The sequence below is a fragment of the Echinops telfairi genome, unplaced genomic scaffold (assembly GCF_000313985.2).
Source record: "Echinops telfairi isolate 266 unplaced genomic scaffold, ASM31398v2 ScPeMD7_7457;HRSCAF=8495, whole genome shotgun sequence".
Lineage (NCBI taxonomy): Eukaryota > Metazoa > Chordata > Mammalia > Afrosoricida > Tenrecidae > Echinops > Echinops telfairi.
In genome coordinates, this window is record NW_022111357.1 from 17,477,952 (window position 1) to 17,496,157 (window position 18,206).

The window sequence follows — 18,206 nt, forward strand, 5'->3', positions numbered from 1 at the left end:
GGTTAGAATTGAGTAAGGGGAAGGGAGTGGGGGAAAGAGAAGCTGATACCAAAGGCTCGAGTAGATGAGTAGAAAGAATTTTGGAAAGTATGATAGCAGCACATGTACAAATGCGCTCGATACAATGGATATGTGGATTGTTATTAGTTGCAAGAGTCCCGATAAAATGATTTATTTTAAAAAAGAAGAAGAATTTAGTAGCGGGGCTGAGAGTCGGGGAGAAAGACTGAGGGGACCCCCAAAGGGATCTAGGGGAGAAACTGCGACGGCCTTGGCGGGGGCCTGGGGGGCCAGTCTGAGAAACCTGCAGAGGTGATCTAGGTGGGGGTCTGGGAGGGCCAGGTAGGGAGTTTGCAGAAGCAGGGCAGGAGAATCACCGCCGGGGTCCCGGAGACCCCTCTGTTCCGAATCGAATCCTCAGACACCTGGGCCGGATAAAGCCCCGCCCCCCGGCAGGATGGGGGAGGCTAGGCAGCTCCCCAGACGCCCCCAGCCCGGCACTGGTGGGCGGGCTCCGCACTGCCAGGGGACTCCTTAGGGTGCTGGAGGCTCAAGTCCCGGCTTCCTGGGGAAGTCACGCCCTCGGCAGGGATGGGCCTCCCTGGGTGCCTCCCACCTACCCTCTCCCGCCCCGGTCCCACCGCACCCCACCCGTTCGTGGAGGCAGTCTAGGGCCTCGTCCCTTTCGGGATCCAAGAATTGCTAGGCGCCCCGACGGAAATCCTGCCTTTGACCACGTTTGCCTGGAGGGGCTGTCTCCAAGGCAACGCTCAGGCGGAGTAGCCGAGCCCGGCCCTTGGCAAGCGCTGGGCTACTGGCTGGTGCAGCCCTTTTGGTGCCCTTCCCGGCCCCAGGGCCCTCAGTCAGGAGCTGACTTCCCAACTGAGTGGGGGGCAGGGATTCTGCTGCTCAGTACCGGGGAGACCCGCCTCTTAGAAAGGCCGGGCAATGAACCGTGTGATTTTATGAAAGTTGTGGGCTTCTCTGGTCCTCCGTTTCCTCATTTGAAAACATTGGGACATGAACTGTGCCCTGTGCCCTACCCATCCCCCTCCCAGTCCAGTCGAGACGGGAGCCGGTCAGGTGCAGGTCGCAGCTTGTGGTGAGTTCAGGTTCCCACTCACTGGTCAGCGAACTATTCCTTTGCCTTCTCAAAAGCAGGGAGAGGAATCAGAACGCTTGGGTCCACCGACGGGGCCCCCAGGGGCCCGCACCTAGCTGATGTCCAGTAATACAGAAATGAACGTCTGTGTGCCTGTTGACGGCCCACCCTGGGAGGATGGCATTCCTCACTGTGGGGGTGGGTGGGCAGAGCAGGACTCTGTTCACATTTTACCGATTAGGAAATAGAGGCTTGAGGGACAAGGGCTGGCGGGACCTTCTGTAGGGACCCAGCCTGAGTCCAGGGCCTCTTGTCCCTGATATGATCAAGAAAGTAGCCAGTGCCCAGATCTGGGTCCCCATCTTTTACCTTCTAAGTCCCACTTGACCCTCTGGAGAGAGGTTGGGTGGGGGTGGGGTGGGGGTTAGGGTGTGAGTGGGGTGGGAGATAGAGGACTTTATGGCCCACTCTTTTTGTGCAGTGGGGTAAAGCTGCGAGTGAGAGTGTTTGGATGATTGCACACAGTAAACATGTGTGTGGCTGCTTGGACGGTCTGCCTGTCTGGTCCCCTGGGGCCTATTTTGCAAAGGAAGTGGCCAGATCTTGGAAGGCTGTGTGTGTGTGTGTGTGTGTGTGTGTGTGTGTGTGTGTGTGTTTGTAGGACAAAGTTTGGCAAGACAGATAGGCTGACCTATCACTCCCCACCCCTTGCAGCATGCATCTGGCTCCACCCACCCAGGTGGTGGAGTCAGACTGGACCCTGTCTGCCCAGGCACCGGGCATTCTGGGATTGAGGCCTCTAGAGAGGATGATGTTCAGGGAGAGGAATGGGGGCTCATTAAGCACACTGGGGTTCCATGAGAGGTCTGAGGGAGGGCACAGCAGGGAGGATATTCGATTGGGGTTGTCAGGTCTTGGTGAGGGGTGGGGTGGCTGTCAAGTCTTTGATTTGTTCTCCTCCCCAGTCCTCCCCTGCCTCCTGGCCAGTCCAGGGTCAAGGGGAGAAGTCGGAACTCTTGCAGCTGGTGGTTTTCTGGGCTGCCCCAAGCCAGTCCCAGTTCCCTTGTGTGAAATCCCCTCGGCCTGGGGCCATCTCCGCCCTCCCTACCTCACCCTGGGAACTTCTCTTTCCCTCTGCTGGTGCAGCCCTGCCCCTTGGCCTCCAGCTTCTAGCTGCCTTTCCCTCCAGGGAGAGGAGAGGGCTTGAACCGTTCATTGAGCACCTATTGTGTTTCGGAAGCTTTCCGAGAGGAAGCTTTCAGAGAAGCCACTGCAATGGATGCTGGATGCCATCCTGGGAGGTAGAGATTTGTATCATTGTGGAACCAACAAAGGGCCCTCACCTCAAGGTCTTCTGCTAGCTGGCAGGCTGGGGAGAATGCCAGTCCAAGCCTCTCTCCAGATCTCATTGATACACCAACATCCTGAGAGGGCGTTTGGAAGGATGAGTGAGAGGGAGATAAGGCATGTCAGAGTTATCTAGTGCTGCTATCACAGAAATCCCGCAAATGGGGGTTGTTTCATAAACAGAAATGTATTTTCTCTCCGCTTAGTAAGATGCCATTCAAGCAGTTCTGATTCATAGCCACCCTTGTCCCACCGCCTGCCCCACTCTGTCATCACAACTGTTCTGACGTTGGGGCCCACTGCTGCAGCCTCTGTCAGTCCGTCTTGCCGAGGGTCTTCATTTTTCCCATAGCTGTGCTTTCCCAGGCACGATGTCCTTCTCCAGAGACTGGTCTCTCCTGAGAACATGCCCAAAGTACTTGAGACGAAGTCTTGCCATCTTTGCCTCTAAGGAGCATTCTGACTGTACTTCTTCCACGATAGACCTGTTTGCTCTTTTGGCCGTCCGTGGTACTTTCCATATTCTTCTCCAGCACCACAATGCCAATGCATCAATTTGCCCTCATTCTTCTTAGTCAGTGTACAATTTTCACATGCCTGTGAGGCACTTGGAATCCCATGGCTTGGGTCAGCTGGACCGTAGTCCTCAAAGCCACATCCTTGCTTTTCAACATTTTTTTTCTATGCGGGGAGGCTAGACACCTGAACTCTCTTGCCAGCTTGAGCGGAGGCTCTCTGTTGGCTCTGAGGGAAGGGCTTCGTGTCTTCAGCTTCCATTCCTTGGTGATCTTCCTAGGGTGTGGCGTCTATCATTCCCCAACTCTGCTCTCTTCTCCGGTCTACTCTGCTCAATGTATATCTCAGAAGAAATGCATTTAAGACCTGCTCTGAGGGTGCTGCGGGAGAAGATGGGACTGCTAACAGCAAGGTTGGCACTTGAGACCCACCAGGCAGTGAAGCCCAGCAGGGAGAAGGATGGGGCCATCTGCTCCCTGAAAGACTGACAGTCTCAGAAGGCCTCGGCAGGGCTGCTGTGAGTCAGAAGCCACGTGAGGGCAGTGGTTTTGGTTTGATGGCCTGCTAGCGAGTCGATGCTGAATACTCCTTACAGTGAGGCTGGTGAGACTGTCTCAGCCACTTTAGACGTGCTATCAGGCGAGAACAGTCCCTGGAAAAGGACGAACAGTCCCTGGAAAAGGACGTCATGCTTGGCGAAGCAGAGGGCAGAGAAAAAGAGGAAGCCCTCTGCAAGAAGGACTGACACAGTGGCTCCAACAATGGGCTCCAGCATCAGAACAATTGTGAGGACGATGCAGGACAGGACGTTATTTTGTTCTGTTGTACACTGGCTCCTAAGCGTCCGAGCCTACTGGAGGGCACTTAACCACAACAATGACACTACTGCCACGTTAGCATAATAAAGAAAACCAATTCCCAAGTGGGATTCTCACCATAAGATACAGGCTGGGGACACACACACACACACACACACACACACACACTTCAGTTCATAACAAGGCACTTCTCAATTTCCTCTATCTTGTTTCTTTTGTATAAGGTGCCCTGGTAGAAGAATGAGTTACACTGTGGGCTGCTCACCACAAGGTAAACAGTTTGAAACTACCAGCTGCTCCATGGGAGAAAGATGGGGCTTTCTACTCCTGTAAAGACTTACAGTCTTGCAAACCCAGAGGCCTTACTACCCTGTCCTATAGTGTGGCTGTGAGTCAGAATAGACTTGATGATGGCAGAGAGTGTATCTTTTCAGACTAAAATCCTTTAAAGAGGAGCGATCTTGGTCTCTGCACGTATGCAATATGTTTTGAATTCAGCTCTGAGTGTATCATGACTAAGTAAATGAGTTAAAAAGCAGCAAACCTATCAAGGAATGAGGCAAAAAAAAGTGCAGATTATTAAAATAGCATCACTTAGGCACTATCAATTGTGATTTGCATATTCTCAAATAGAAAAGTATTGTTAAACGTAAACACTTCTAGATCTCGAAACACATGTATTCATGTTAAGATGGTTTGAGATCTACTTTTGATGATGCTTCTTGAGAATGTTAGCATCCATTTATATTATCATCTCTCCTTGTCCCCATATATAATAAAAAATAAAGTTATCATATATTAGTAATTAAAAGGGAAGGAAGGATGGGTGGGCCAGACTCCTATGTCCAGGAGTAGAAGTAGGCCCCACCCTTGGGTGGCCAGCTGCCATATGGCAGAGTTGGTGTGCTCCGTAGTCCAGGGGCTGGGTAGGAAGTGTGACATTCACCTGACAGGGACAGTATGACCTCTCGCTCAGGCTTTAGAGAACGCAGTCACCTAAATCCTAGTTTTGTGTCCCTAATCAGGCAGTGTGACCTCGGGCAAGTCACTCATACAAAAGAAGCAAGAGATTCCTCTAAAGTCACAAAGCTGGGGCAGACTCACGTGGGGAGGAGGGGTGGGGGTTGAGAGGGGCATATCAAAGGAGGAGGACCCAGGTTCAGGGCTGAGCCTCTGCTCAGCACACCACCTGCTTTTGACTTTCATAGGATTCTGGGAGCTGACTCCTGTCAGCCGATGCTGAAGAGCCGTATTCATAAACCAAACCTAAGTTCCTGCAGGATCCTGACCTCTTGTGGCTCCTCTGAGCTGTTTCCTCCCTGGTGCTAGCTGGCAACCAGGTTAAGGTCTGAGGAAAGAGAGGCCTGAAGTCAGATTCTGGGCTATGGAAATCAGACACTACCTGTGGGACCCAGGCAGGTCACCCACTCCCTGGGCTGTAACGAAGACTTCGGGAAGTTTTGTGTGTTTTTAAATCATTTTATTGGGGGTTCGTACAGCTCTTATCACAATCCAGCCATCAAGCATATTTGTCATATGTGTCAAGCATATTTGTATATATGTTGCCATCATCATTTTCAAAACATTTTCTTTGTACTTGAGCCCTTGATATCCCTCTCCACACCTGCCCTCATTCCGCTCCCCACACCTGCCCTCCCTCATGAACCCTTGATAATTTATCTTTTTTTTTTTCATGTCTTACACTGACTGATGTCTCCCTTTACCCACTTTTCTGTTGTCCATCCTCCCTGGGAGGGGGTTATAGGTAGAACATTGTGATCAGTTCCCGCTTCCTCCCCCTACATTCCCATTCCCCTCCTGGTATCTCTATTCTTATTATTGGTCCTGAGGGGTTTATCTGTCCTGGATTCCCTGTGTTTCCAGCTCTTATCTGTACCAGTGCACATCCTCTGTCTAGCCGGATTTGTAGGGTAGAATTGGGGTCATGATAGTGGGGTGGGGGGGTGGGGAGAAGCATTAAAGAACTAGAGGAAAGTTGCATGTTTCATTGGTGCCGTACTGCACCCTGACTGGCTCGTCTCTTCCTTGTGACCCTTCTGTAAGGAGCTGTCCAATTGTCTACAGATGGGCTTTGGGTCTCCACTCCGCACTCCCCCTTATTCACATCAATATGATTTTTCGTTCTGGGTCTTTGATGCCTGATACCTGATCCCATCGACACCACATGATCACACAGGCTGGTGTGCTTCTTCCACGTGGGCTTTGCTGCTTCTCAGCTCGATGGGACTTCAGGAATTCAGGCGTGTAGAATGAGTAGCGAGGCCACTGTGAGTGGTGTAGAGAGCTGCTTATTGAGCTGCAACCCATAGGTTGAAATCACCAGGGGCTCCACAGAAGCATGAGCTTTCTCCTCCCGTAAAACGTGACAGTCTCGGAAACCCACAGGGCCCGTTCTGCGCTGCCCTGTAGGGTCGCTGTGAGTCAGAAGGCACATCGCAGTGAGGGTGGTGTGGTTTTAGAGAGCGTGTCGCACACGGGATCGCTAGCATCGTGGTTACACGTTGTGCTGCGATCTGCGTGGTCCAAAGTTTGGAACCACCAGCAGCTCCGCAGGACAAAGGCTGGGTCTGCTAGTCCCGTCAGCAGTGACCGTCCTGGAAACCTGCAGGCCAGTCGCTACGAGTCAGAGGTGGCCTGGCTGGTAGTGAGCACACAGGAGGTGTTCCTTAAAGGACAGATGTTGTTGCTCGGACTCAGAACCCAAAATGGAACAGAGCTTAACTCCCAATAGTGCAAACTGATTGCAGCACCTTACTGGCTGTGTCATCTTGGCCAAGTTCAGTAGCTCAGAGCCTCCCTTTCCCCATCTTTAAAATAGGAGCCATAACTAAAGGTACCTCACAGGACTGCTAAATGAAGGCATGCATGGGATTTGCTTGGCACCCTGCCAGGCATCAGGAGCCCCAGTGGTACGGTGGGCTATACTTTGGGCAGCTAACCTCAAGATCAGCAGTTTGAATCCACCCGCAGGAGGAAGATGAGGCTTTGTGCTCCCTTCAAGATTTAACAGCCTTAGAAACTGAAAGGGGCAATGCAGCCCTATCCTAGCGGGTTGTGTCCGCTGGGCCCTGAGTAGGTACTTAGTAAATTAGCATGTTTTTACTGATAGTTACTGGCACCCAGAATTGATGGTAAGTGTTTGGGGTCAAAACCACAAGAAGAGGAAGTAAATCCTGGGGCTGTTTTCATGCAGATGCTGGAGGAGAAAGGACTTTCAACCAACCTCCTCTCTCTGTCTGTCTGTCTCTTTCCTTCTCTCTCTGATTTGTCTCTCGCTCCCTGTCTCTGTCTGACTTTGCTCTTTTCTCTGTACCTCTCATCTCCATCTCTCTCTGCCTCGGTTTCTTTCTGGCAACGATGTGCTAGCAGCAGCTAGCACTGGCTCCAGGGAGCTGATTCTGTGCCTTTCTTCCCAACCAACCCAGTGTTCGATGACGTCACTTCCGTAGCTTGAAATCAACCATGGTGGGAATACTGACACCACAGAAACCAGCAAATACAGTAATACATGTCAGGCTGTATGTTTCATTCTCTCTTTCTGTGAGCTGGTTTACCAGCGCCTTATTTTATTTGCCGTTCTCTTTGCCTCTCTTTCTGCCTCTCTGTGCTTTGGTTAGCCCTCTCAATCCCTTTTGCTTTGTTTTTGTGGATCTTTCCGTGCCTCTCTCTTTACAAAGCTGCAGGAGCGGTGGGGCCTGGAGAGTAATTGCTCCAGGCCGTGTAGACGCCGGACATTCACACCCTCCCCCCACATCCCCAACCCAGACCCCTTCAGCATGGCTGGTCTACTGAGAGCCAGCCAGTCAGTGCTCCTGGGCCAACCAGCCTGGCTGGCAATGGGCCACCCTGAAAGCCGCCCCAGCTGCCTGCTGCCTGCCTCTCGCACTTCCTCAGCCCTCAGAGCTCTGTGCTTTCTTCTCAGGGTTGGTGAAACTCTGACTTCCCCCCAGTTCCAGGCACTTAGAATTCAGGGTTCCCCTTGGACTGACAGAGAAGCATATGGCAATGAGTACTTGAGTCAATGACATTCCTAAGGGGCAGGGTGGTGGTGAGGAGCACCCTGGGTGTCACTGTCAAAGAGGGTGAACCAAAATGACTGACTATGGAATTTTTGTGTGGTTATTTCAGCAGAAATGAATTACTTTTTATAAAAAAGATCCCTGTCATTAATTATAAATGCAAAACCATTTCTCATAAGCCCCAGTTCCTATATATCAATATACTTACAGGACTCAAACTCTCTGCTAATTTACTTTTTAAGCCTTCTAGTATGCGCTAGGAGCTCTAGTGATGTAGTGGTTATGCAGTGGGCAGTGATCCCCAAGGTCAGCAGTTCAAAACCACCAGCCCCTGGGAGGGAGAAAGACAGGGCTTTCTACCCTCATAAAGAGTTCACAGTCTCAGAAACTCACAGAGGCAGTTCTACCCTGTCCTATAGGGTTGCCGTGAGCTGGCATTTACTGAATGAGTGAGTTTGAATATGCGCTGGTCAGAGCTGTCATTCTTACACACTTGCAAGGATCCTTCAGATCATGGGCCTCGTCTGTATGCGCAGCAACCGCTGTTGCTCTTGTTGCTGCTGGACTCCGTGGAGGGGGAGGGGAAGGGGAGGGGGAGGGCTGACACCCGGAGTTACTGGCGCGGGGTGACACCGGCTCTAGTGACATCACTGACGTGAAAAGCGATGGAAGTGGCAACATGGTATCTGTGTGTACAGGGGCTGTACACATCTATGTTCTATGGAGGGGATCTCTGTATCTAGGAGTCACAAGAATGCCAGTGACTCTGGGTGTCCGTGACAGGCAGTGGAGAGAAGGGGTTGACAGCTCAGACTCAGACCCTCTGGGGGACCTTGGGCAGGTTTGGACACTCCCTGTGTCCCCTTCCTGCATACTAACCTCAAAGGGTTGGTGTGCAAATAAAACGCACATTGGATGTCACATAGACGCCTGGCACAACGTTGGTGCTATGGCTTCTGTATCTGCTATGCTTACAGAGAGGCTGTTTGCCTGTGCACGTATCTGTGTGCAGATGGATGCATGAATGCATGAATGTGTGTGCGTGTGCGTGTGTGTTGTGTGTGTGTGTAGGGGCGGGTACCAGGAGAGATCAGTCCCCGGAGAAGGGCGTCACTTTTGGTAAAGAAGCAGGGAAAAGAGGAAGACCCTCAATGAGATGACTGGACCCATGGCTGCAGCTGTGGGCTCAAACATGAGAACAGTGGTGAGGACGGTGCCGGACCGGGCAGTGTGTCCTTCTGTTGGGCATCGGGTCGATGGATGGCACCAGACACCCAGAAGATGCAGGTGTCTGTGAATCTGCACCGAGGAACTCACGTCTCTGCATGGGAGGGGCTGTGTCTCCGGAGTGTGCTGGAAGGGTGTGTGAGACCTGTCAGGAGGGAGGCTGCACCATTTGGAGACCGCCTTGATCACACTCGCCTTGATCGTCTCAGCTCCATCTCTCCTCTCCTCAGTCTCTGAGTTCCCTTCAGCAGGGGCTCCAAGAGCCCCCTGCCCCACCTCCGTGCTCTCACCACCAGTAGCCTGGGGCATGGCAGACTGCGACTTCCGCTCTTAACCCCTAGGTGGAAGAACTTGGGGGGTGGGGGGAGACCTCAGCCTTGGCCTGGTGAGCAAAGGCTATTTTCGGTCAAGCCTCTTCCCACAGCTCACCTCACAGTTTACCACATGGGGGAGGTCACCGCCTATCCCCCCAGCCCCTGGGGACATACCCTGAAGAAGAGTTTCACTGAAGGGGGAGAGGGGTTGGCAGCCTAGGGTGGAGGCCGGGCTCGGGTGGGACAGATCCACTGGCCAGACACTTTGACCTGGTGCACCAAGGAAGGTTTCCTGGGCTCTAGAGGTAAGTGATTCTGGGTAAGGGGGGACAGAAAAGAGGAAGATTCCACAAAGACGCCTGGTCTCCAGGGCCCCGGAGCTCTCCGGGGAAATCAAGGTTCACTAGGTCAACCCCGCCCCACAACTGTCCGTTTCCCTCATATCTTAGGAAACAAGCCCTCTCTCCCGCCGCCGGTTCCTCTGTGGGTGTTGCAATGGCGGTTTCTGACAGAGGGTGGGGAGCCTTGCTCAATGACCTGTATGCACTGTCGCGCGAAGGAAGCAGCCATTAGGAACGGCTTGGCTTATTTGGAGGTCCCCCCTGGGGACCCCGATGGCCCCAGCTCCTGGCCTGGGCCTTCCTCTGATGTGGGGACAGAAGCGGTGCACTTTCTGGAGGGTAGGTGCGCACCTCTACCTGTCACCTAGCATGATACCGAGGCTGCCTGCCAGGGCTGGGGCTGGGGGTGCGGTGGGGTGGGAGGGGGGCTTACTCAGCCTGGGCTGGGAGCCACGGCAGCGTCCAGGGAGGGGCTGGGTTAGGAGACAATGACCATGCTGAGCATGTTTGGCCAGAAATCCAATTAGTGCGATGGGTAAATACAAAACATGGGCTTCTGAGCATGCCCAAGAGGCGTCTGTGTGTGTGTGAGCCTGGGGTGGTGCAAGAGTGAGTTTGTGTTGGTGTGTGATGGTGTATGAAGCGTATGGCCTGTGTGTGTGTGTGTGTGTGTACACAAGCAACTGGGCCGGTGTGTCGGGTGGCCGGCAGTGTGAGAGGGTTGGTGTGGGTGGCGTCTCTTGCAGGAGGGTGAAGGCCTGAGTGTGCCAGGGATGGTGGGAAGGAAAATCAAGTGGGGAGTCGTGTTGGGGCTGAGCCCAGGCCCTCTGGCTTCCTGAGGTGGCGGCGGCTGGGCAGCTGGCTTGCAGGAACGTTGGCAGGGCCTTCAACTGCATCCCCTTCTGCCTCGCCCCCAGGTCTCAGGCTCCCCCCGGAGACCATGCCACAGCCCCGCTGACCCACGAGTAGGGGCCTGAGGGTGAGTGGAGAAACTGAAAGCGGAGGACTTTCAGGGTCAGGAAAGTGGGTGGGGGTGGCCTTCCTGGTCCCCACTGTTCCTCACAGCCCCCTCCTTCTACACAGGCCTGTTGCTAGGTAACAGATGGGGGGGGGGGCCAGAATGAGGCAGCTTGAGAGGCCGGAGGCTGGACCCACATGGGAAATGGCCTTGATCCCCTTCTGCAGGGAATCTCCAAGTGCAGGCACATAGCTCTTGAACACACACACACACACACAGATGCAAATACCCACTCCCGCAGATCTGCACACACAGTGATACAAACACACACACACACACACACACACACACACGCCGAGGTGCCTGTACATCCACACGCCCACAGAAGTACACGCAGACCCCTGCACAGGCGCTCACGGCCACACACACATGGCTACAGAGTCTCATGCCCACAAGCAAACTTGCACACACTTAAAGACATACCTGCAGGAGTCACAGACACACAGCAGACAGAACATCTGACTCAGCACAGCGACAAACAGCCCACTAGCGAGCTCCCAGCACACGCGGGCAGCCTGCTATGTACGCGTGTGTATGAGCGGTGTGCCCGGCAATGAGGCATGCCCCCATTCTGTAACAGAGTGCCTGGGATGGGCTGTGTGTTCTGCAAGAAAGTGGAGCCGGAGGCCAAGGAGGACACTGGCCTGGACGGAGCCTTCAGGGACTACGGGGCTGCGGAGCGCTATGGCCCTGACCCCACTCAGGCCCAGCCTGTGTCCTCTTTTGCCCACACCCCCAATCTGAACAACTTCCCGCCTACGCCCACCTGCCCAGCCTTCTTGGATGGCAGCACCATCAGGGGCATGTCAGGTGAGTCCCTGTGGGCTGAGGTGGGCCGGCCAGCAGGGGGCTGCATAGGATTGAGGGCAGGCTGCCTGAACCCTGGGAGGAACTCGGGGAGGGGTGGCTGGACTTTTGTCCTTAGGAGGCTTCGGGAAGATGTGGGAGAGGCCGCCCAGCTTTCAGGAACACACAGTCAGTCAGCAGGTCTGTTCAGCCAGCCCTGGCCCTGAAGAACCTCCGTCTGAGCTGGGGGAGAAAGCTCAGTTCTCAGGGGCCTCCTGTCCGTCAGAGAGGAGGGCTCAGGTGACAGAAACGAGTCATAAGGAGGATCCTCTTGGGGGCCAACTCCTAGGTGAAGTCTTCCTGGAGGGGAAGAAGAGGGCAATCTGGGGTCCTCAGGGTGGGAGGCGTAGGCTGGGTTCCATGTGTCTTAAATCCAAGGTGGGGGGTCAAGCTGGGAAGCCCCAGTCAAGCAGTCTACTCAACTTGATTCTCAAGGGCACCACAGCCATGGGGTAGGGGTGAGGCCCAGCCCCTCACTCAGGATAAGGACTGGAGGGAGCTCTCTGCCCTGTGCCCTATCCTGCTGAGCGAACCTGACTCTGACAGGGACTGGGGTGACCCTGTTCATCGCCCTGTATGACTATGAGGCCCGGACAGAGGACGACCTCACCTTCACGAAGGGCGAGAAGTTCCACATCCTGAACAACCTGTAAGTAACCAGGCCACCAGCTCGGTACGCCGCCGGGCTGCGAGCCAGACCGGTAGAGGAAGCCCACCCGGTCCCTGTTCTCAGGAAAGTCGGGGAAGCAGACACACACACACACACAGTCATATTTGGTAATCGGGTGACGGTTACCAAATGCGGAAAGCATGAGGGAGTGTGGGCGCAGAGAGAGGCCCAACATGGTCCCCAGGGTGGGAATGGTCAGGGCAGGTTTCTGAGAGACCTGGAAGGAGGAGGTTAGAAAACAGGAGTGAGACAGAATGAGGCTGAATCCTGGCTTCTCGGCACTGCCGTGGCCCCGTCTCAGCAACCAGAAGTGTGAGGTGCAGAAAGAACAGTAGAGGCCAGAAGTGGGGAGGAGCAGGGTCTCAGGGCTTGTGTCAGGCTATGCTGAGGTATCCGGATCTTCTGAGAAGGAAATGTGAAGCCGGGGGAGGCTTTTTAGGGGGGAAGTGACCGTTGTTGGCTCTGTGCTACGATTTCTGACTCCCAGCTCACTGGAGGAGACGGGAGGAAGTCAGGAGGCCCAGATGTCCCCAAGCAGCTCCCTTCTGCAGGCAGACACCTCCCTGGGCAGCTCAGTAGCTGTGGGCAAAGTAGAGAAAAGCTCCTGGGTCCATGGTGAGGGTTGGCAAGGTGAGTGGCTGTCAGCCCCACACCGGGCTTGGGCCTGGGATTTCCCACTGACCCCCTCCTTCTGACCTGCAGTGAAGGTGACTGGTGGGAGGCTCGGTCCCTCAGCTCCGGACACACTGGCTACATTCCCAGCAATTACGTGGCTCCTGTGGACTCGATCCAGTCTGAAGAGTGAGTGGGGATGGGAGGGAGGCCAGACCTGGGACAGAACCCTGCAGTCTGGGCTCCAAGGCTGCCTGTCAGAGCCCCGCTCTCCTTCCTCAAAGATCATTGTGAGAGAGCAAAAGAAGATAACCACGAGATTACTAGTAACAGAGAAGGCCTGGCCTGTATGATATTTTAGGCACAGTTTAAAACACTTCCCCAGGTATTCACCAAGTCACAACATGTCTTGCAAAAAGGGAAACCGAGGCACAGAGACATGAAATGGCCTGCCCAAGTTCATCTAGGCTGGAAGCAGGTGGAGCTGGTATCAGAACCCAGCCAGTCGGACTGCATTTGCTGAAAAACAAAAAGCAAAGCCCACTGCCACCCGGTTGATTCCAACTCAGAAGACCCCATGGGACAGGGTGGAGCTGCTCCGCAGGGTTTCTGAGGCTGTAAAGCTTTATGGGAGTAGGAAACCTCATCTTGCTCCTGATGAACGGCTGGTGGAGTTGAACTACTGGCCTTGTGGTTGGCAGCCAAACAAGTCACCCACTGCACCACCAAGGCTCCTTATTTGCTAACCCCACTAAAAACTGACTACCGGGCAGGAAAAAGTCAAGGAGGCTGTCTACCCCTGTAAAGAGTTACACTCTCAGGAACCCCCCAGGGCCATTCTACTCTGTCCTATAGATTCGCCATGAGTCAAAACGACTCGATGGCAGTGCGATACAGTTGCTTCTGATTCATAGCGACCTCAACATTCCTAAACAGAATATACCCTGCCCCTCCGCAATAACAGTGGTGTGTGCGCCACAAAGGAGTGAGCATCTCTTAGAATAAATTATCTTACGGAGGCAGGGGATTGCCCTTCAGGGAGCCCTTTCCTAAATTAGAGGTATCACAACAGGTGCTTTACCTACATTGGGTCACTGAAAGTTCGCCGTCACACGATTGACATTCTTCTTGACCCATCTTACAGACGCAGAACGGGGGCTCGGAAAAGCTTTTTGATTTCTCTTCGCGTGTGCAGACATAGATGGGGGGAGGGGGCTGGGGACATTGCCGAGCAGGCCAGGATGCAGTCGCTGCTTTGCTATCGGGCTAGGGGGCACAAGGGGAAATCGAGGGTGACTCCAAGTCTTCTTGAGTGACCAGTGGGCAATGGTGCCATCATTTACTAAGGTGGAGGACACAAAAGCAGGTCCAGGTTTGAGGGCAAATCCTGAGTTTTGGGGCCCGGGGCCTTGTTGGCCTAAGGCTCCAGGGGAAGAACACTCAAATAGAGGAGGCTGCCAGTGGTTAGACTATACTTTGCACAAAGGGTGCCCAGCCATGCCAAGTCATGCCCCTGAACCAGCCGCAAGGAAGGGACATCACCTTCAGATGGGCACTAAGCCCCTTCACATGTTTAACGTGGCCCTGAAGAGAGAGTTCGAATTCATCAGAGGTTCTCATTACAGCTGCTCAGGGGGTGCAGGAGAATGCAGAAGAGATTAGGCCGAAGGCCCAACTTGGGAGAAAGCGGCCCTTGAAGAAGCCAGGGGGGAGGAGGAGGTAAAATCAGGCGAGGCTGAGTCAGAACTGCCAAGACGCTGGAGGGGAAGTTCTGAGGAATGAGAGAGGGAGTGTCAGAGGCTGCTGGCCACTGGATTTGGCAATGAGGGTGACCTTAGTGAGATATTGCCTCCATGCGGAGTGGGGGTGAGGGTAAGGGGGAGAGTGGGAGGTGAGGAAGTAGAGACCCAAGTGTGAAGGGAAGGTGTGAGATGAAGCTGGCTGTGGGTGGCAAGGTCAGGTTCAAAGCCGTTTTCTTTGGAAAGAAAGGGATGTGGGCCACTCTTGAGACTGGTGGGATGGAGAGGCTGTCGATGGGGGCTGCTGGGTGGGTGGGGGGGTCCTGGAGCGGAGGGAAGTGAGCAGAGCTAGAGCTGGGTGACATGGGACGCCTTTGCCTGGGAGGCCGAGAGGAAAGGAGGGGTGACAATGCTGAGGTAGGGGTGGTTTCTGGGAGTTCCTGCTTGGGTCCACATCTTGGGAGCAGGGTCCCAAAGCTCTGAGAGGTGCGCAGTATTGTGGTGAAAACTTCCTCCGTAAGAGATGCGGGGCCCAGGAAACCATAGGCGGCCGTTCTACGCTGGTTTCAGAGTGGGAACTGACTGGGCAGCAGGGCAGTTTCCATTTCCTTACTGGCAGATAGTAATAACACCTAAATAAACAGACACATATTTGAGAAAAGCCCCCCCCCAAGAAGAGCTGCTATTGTTATGTTAATTGCTCAGTGAGCTGTTCAAAAGGTAGGGACAGGGCTGGAGGCTTTGAAAAGCATCATGGACCACCAGCCTACACAACAAGCCCATCCTGCCTGCTCTCCCGGACATCTCACTTCCCATGCCTCCCCTTGTGGAAGGACCATCCCAGAGTTTACCAAGCCGGTCACTTCCCTTCATGTGGGGACCGACCAGTGACAGTTTCGTGACCAAATGGCATCTTGAGTTGTCTCCGGTGCCTACGGTCACTTCTTCGACTCCCCCAGGGAACTCGAGCCATCAGCGTAGAAGCTCCGGACAACCCCAGAAAGCATTCCCCAGACAAAGCAGGAGTGCTTGAGGCTTGAGGATGAAGTTGAGATTTAGGGCATCACCCCACATGGAGGGTGTGGAGGGAGGAAGGGTCCCAGTCAGAGGGTGGGGGAGGGGAGGGCCGGGAGGGGGCTGCTCAGGAGGCAGAAGAGGACCGTGGGAATGGGGTGGAGGAGGGGACTGAGTGATTGCCGGGTGGCTGGAAAACTGTGAGAGTGGGCGGCAGGGGGCTTTAGGTAGAGAGCTGCTCAGCCTGCCCTGTGGGCTTGTCACTTCCCCTCTGAGCCGCAAGTTGCTCCTTTCTAAAATGGGCGCGTAGAGCAGCCAAAGTGAGATGGACCAAGGGCCCATAGCATCCTGTTATGGCCACTCAGTGACGGAGGTGTTAGTCATTCCAACACGAGACCAGCCCAGAGCGTATCGAGAAGACAAACCTTCTGGGCCCCAACCTATACTAGGCCTTGTATGCTTTTATTTTCCAACTCTATGGGAGGCAGGCACATGAACCCCATTTTACAGAAAAGGAAATTAAGACTTGGCTTGTGAGGTGACTTTGCCCAGAGAAGCAGGTGGCGGGTGAATGGGCAGCTCTGATTCTGGCCGGTTCTGCCCAACAGGTGGTACTTTGGAAAGATTGGGCGGAAGGATGCAGAGAGGCAGCTGCTGTCTCAGGGCAACCTGCGGGGGGCCTTTCTCATTCGGGAGAGCGAGACCACCAAAGGTGGGTCCGGTGTTGGCGGTGGGGGGCAGAAGAAGTCCCAGAGTAATGGGGCGGGGCTAGATCCACTGGGTGGGGCCAAGACTGGGACTGCATTAGCCGAATGGACCCGTGGGCCTGCCTCTGGAGCCTTTGGAGCCCCTTCCAGCTCCCAGACTGGGAGAGAAGGGAAACAGGCCCTAAGGGGGGCCCTCCCCACAGGCGCCTACTCCTTGTCCATCCGGGATTGGGACCAGACCAAAGGCGATCACGTGAAACATTACAAGATCCGAAAGCTGGACACTGGTGGCTACTACATCACCACGCGGGCCCAGTTCGACTCGGTGCAGATGCTGGTGCAGCACTACATGGGTGAGGGCCGGCCCTTGGGCTGGTGGGCGCTTCAGACCCCTGAGCTAGCCTGCTGGTGTGAGGTCCAGATGGGGAAACTGAGGCCCAGAGAAGGAAAGATTCTCTTAAAACAGCAGGGGCTACTAGGACTAGAATCCCCAGCGTCTCACCTGCTCTGTGGGATTCAAGAAAACAGGCACCTAAGGCCAGATGGCAACTCCTAACTTCCTCTCGGGGAGCTCCAGGCCGGGATGGGTGGAAGCTTCACTTTGCCGAACATTGAAGCTGCAGGCACATCTCAGAAATGGCCTCTGTCCTCAGGTCAGAACAGCCAACAGTAACCCAAAAATCAGAACCAGACTGACTGCCATCGTGTCAGTGCCAACTCATGGCGACCCCTATAGGGCAGGGGAGAACTGCCCCTGTGGGTTTCCGAGATGAGAACTCTTTATGGGAGTAGAAAGCCTCATCTTTCTCCTGCAGAGCGGCTGGTGGTTTTGAGCTGCTGACTGCTAGGCCACTGGGGCACCTTGGTTAGAACACTAGACACTATAAATGACAATAACAGAATAAAACCCCGCACGGAGCACTTTCTATGTGTCAGGCCCTGTTCTAAGCTCATTGCATGAAGCTGCCCCTGTGAGTCACCTAGAGACTACGAAATTTGTTCAGGACACCCAGGTCATAGGTCGTGAAGCCTCTGCTACTGTGGTGCTAGTGCAGAGAAGAGGGGCAGCCAGCCTGTGCCAGAGCCTGCCAGCATCACACGCCCCACCCAGGCCGGAGGTCAGGATGGGAAGCACCTGTACCCACCCCTGGTCAGGTGGTGACCGAGGATGGTGAACAATTCTGGCCGTTGGCAGGATGAGAGTCCTTTCAGAGGGAGGCTGTGGCTACTGTCCCAGCAAGAGGTGAGGGTGAATCGGGGCTGTGGAGTGAGGAGAAGCAGGCCGTTCCAAAGCTGGATGCCCAAACCAACTGCCACTGAGTCAGGGAGGCAGAGTAGGCCTAATGTCTGCAGGCAGGGTGACGGAGCGTGTGTGTGTGTGTGTGTGTGTGTGTGTGTGTGTGTGTGTCTCCATGGAAGGGGGCGGACCTTACATTCACACCTTTTCCTGGAATCTCTGACCTCCTTCCCACCTATCAGAATCCCATTTTGTTCAGCAAGGCCTCCAAGATGGGGGCAGGTCCCCCATCTTCTCTGGGACCCCATCTCCTCCCTGGTGCCACTCCCTCCTTGGGCATGTTGGCAGACCGCCTGCTGCCCTGGCTTGGGCGCTCATCTGTGGCCCAGTTCCGTGAAACTCATCTTGGGTGGGTCCTGCGCAGGGACTGGGGAGTGGGGGGAGGGGGGAGGGATGATAAAGTTGCCGGCCCACCTGTGATCTTCATCCTGTACGCCCCCACCCCCCTCCCCAGAGGTGAACGACGGGCTGTGCCACCTGCTCATGGTGGCCTGCACCACCCAGAAGCCGCAGACGCTGGGCTTGGCCAAGGACGCCTGGGAGATCAACCGCGGCTCCATCGCGCTGGACCGCCGGCTGGGTACCGGCTGCTTCGGGG

At 54.6% G+C, this 18,206-nt stretch overlaps 1 protein-coding gene across 1 annotated transcript in view; it reads left to right on the top strand.

The window, feature by feature from the left end:
* FGR (FGR proto-oncogene, Src family tyrosine kinase) overlaps nucleotides 1-18,206 on the top strand; it is a 21,332-nt gene that overhangs the window by 324 nt on the left and 2,802 nt on the right. Inside the window, exons 2-8 of the mRNA XM_045298917.1 lie at nucleotides 10,623-10,684; nucleotides 11,304-11,533; nucleotides 12,116-12,218; nucleotides 12,942-13,040; nucleotides 16,213-16,316; nucleotides 16,515-16,664; nucleotides 18,063-18,197. Coding sequence (XP_045154852.1) covers nucleotides 11,314-11,533; nucleotides 12,116-12,218; nucleotides 12,942-13,040; nucleotides 16,213-16,316; nucleotides 16,515-16,664; nucleotides 18,063-18,197 — 811 coding nt within the window. The 5' untranslated portion in view covers nucleotides 10,623-10,684; nucleotides 11,304-11,313. The remainder of the gene's footprint in view (nucleotides 1-10,622; nucleotides 10,685-11,303; nucleotides 11,534-12,115; nucleotides 12,219-12,941; nucleotides 13,041-16,212; nucleotides 16,317-16,514; nucleotides 16,665-18,062; nucleotides 18,198-18,206) is intronic.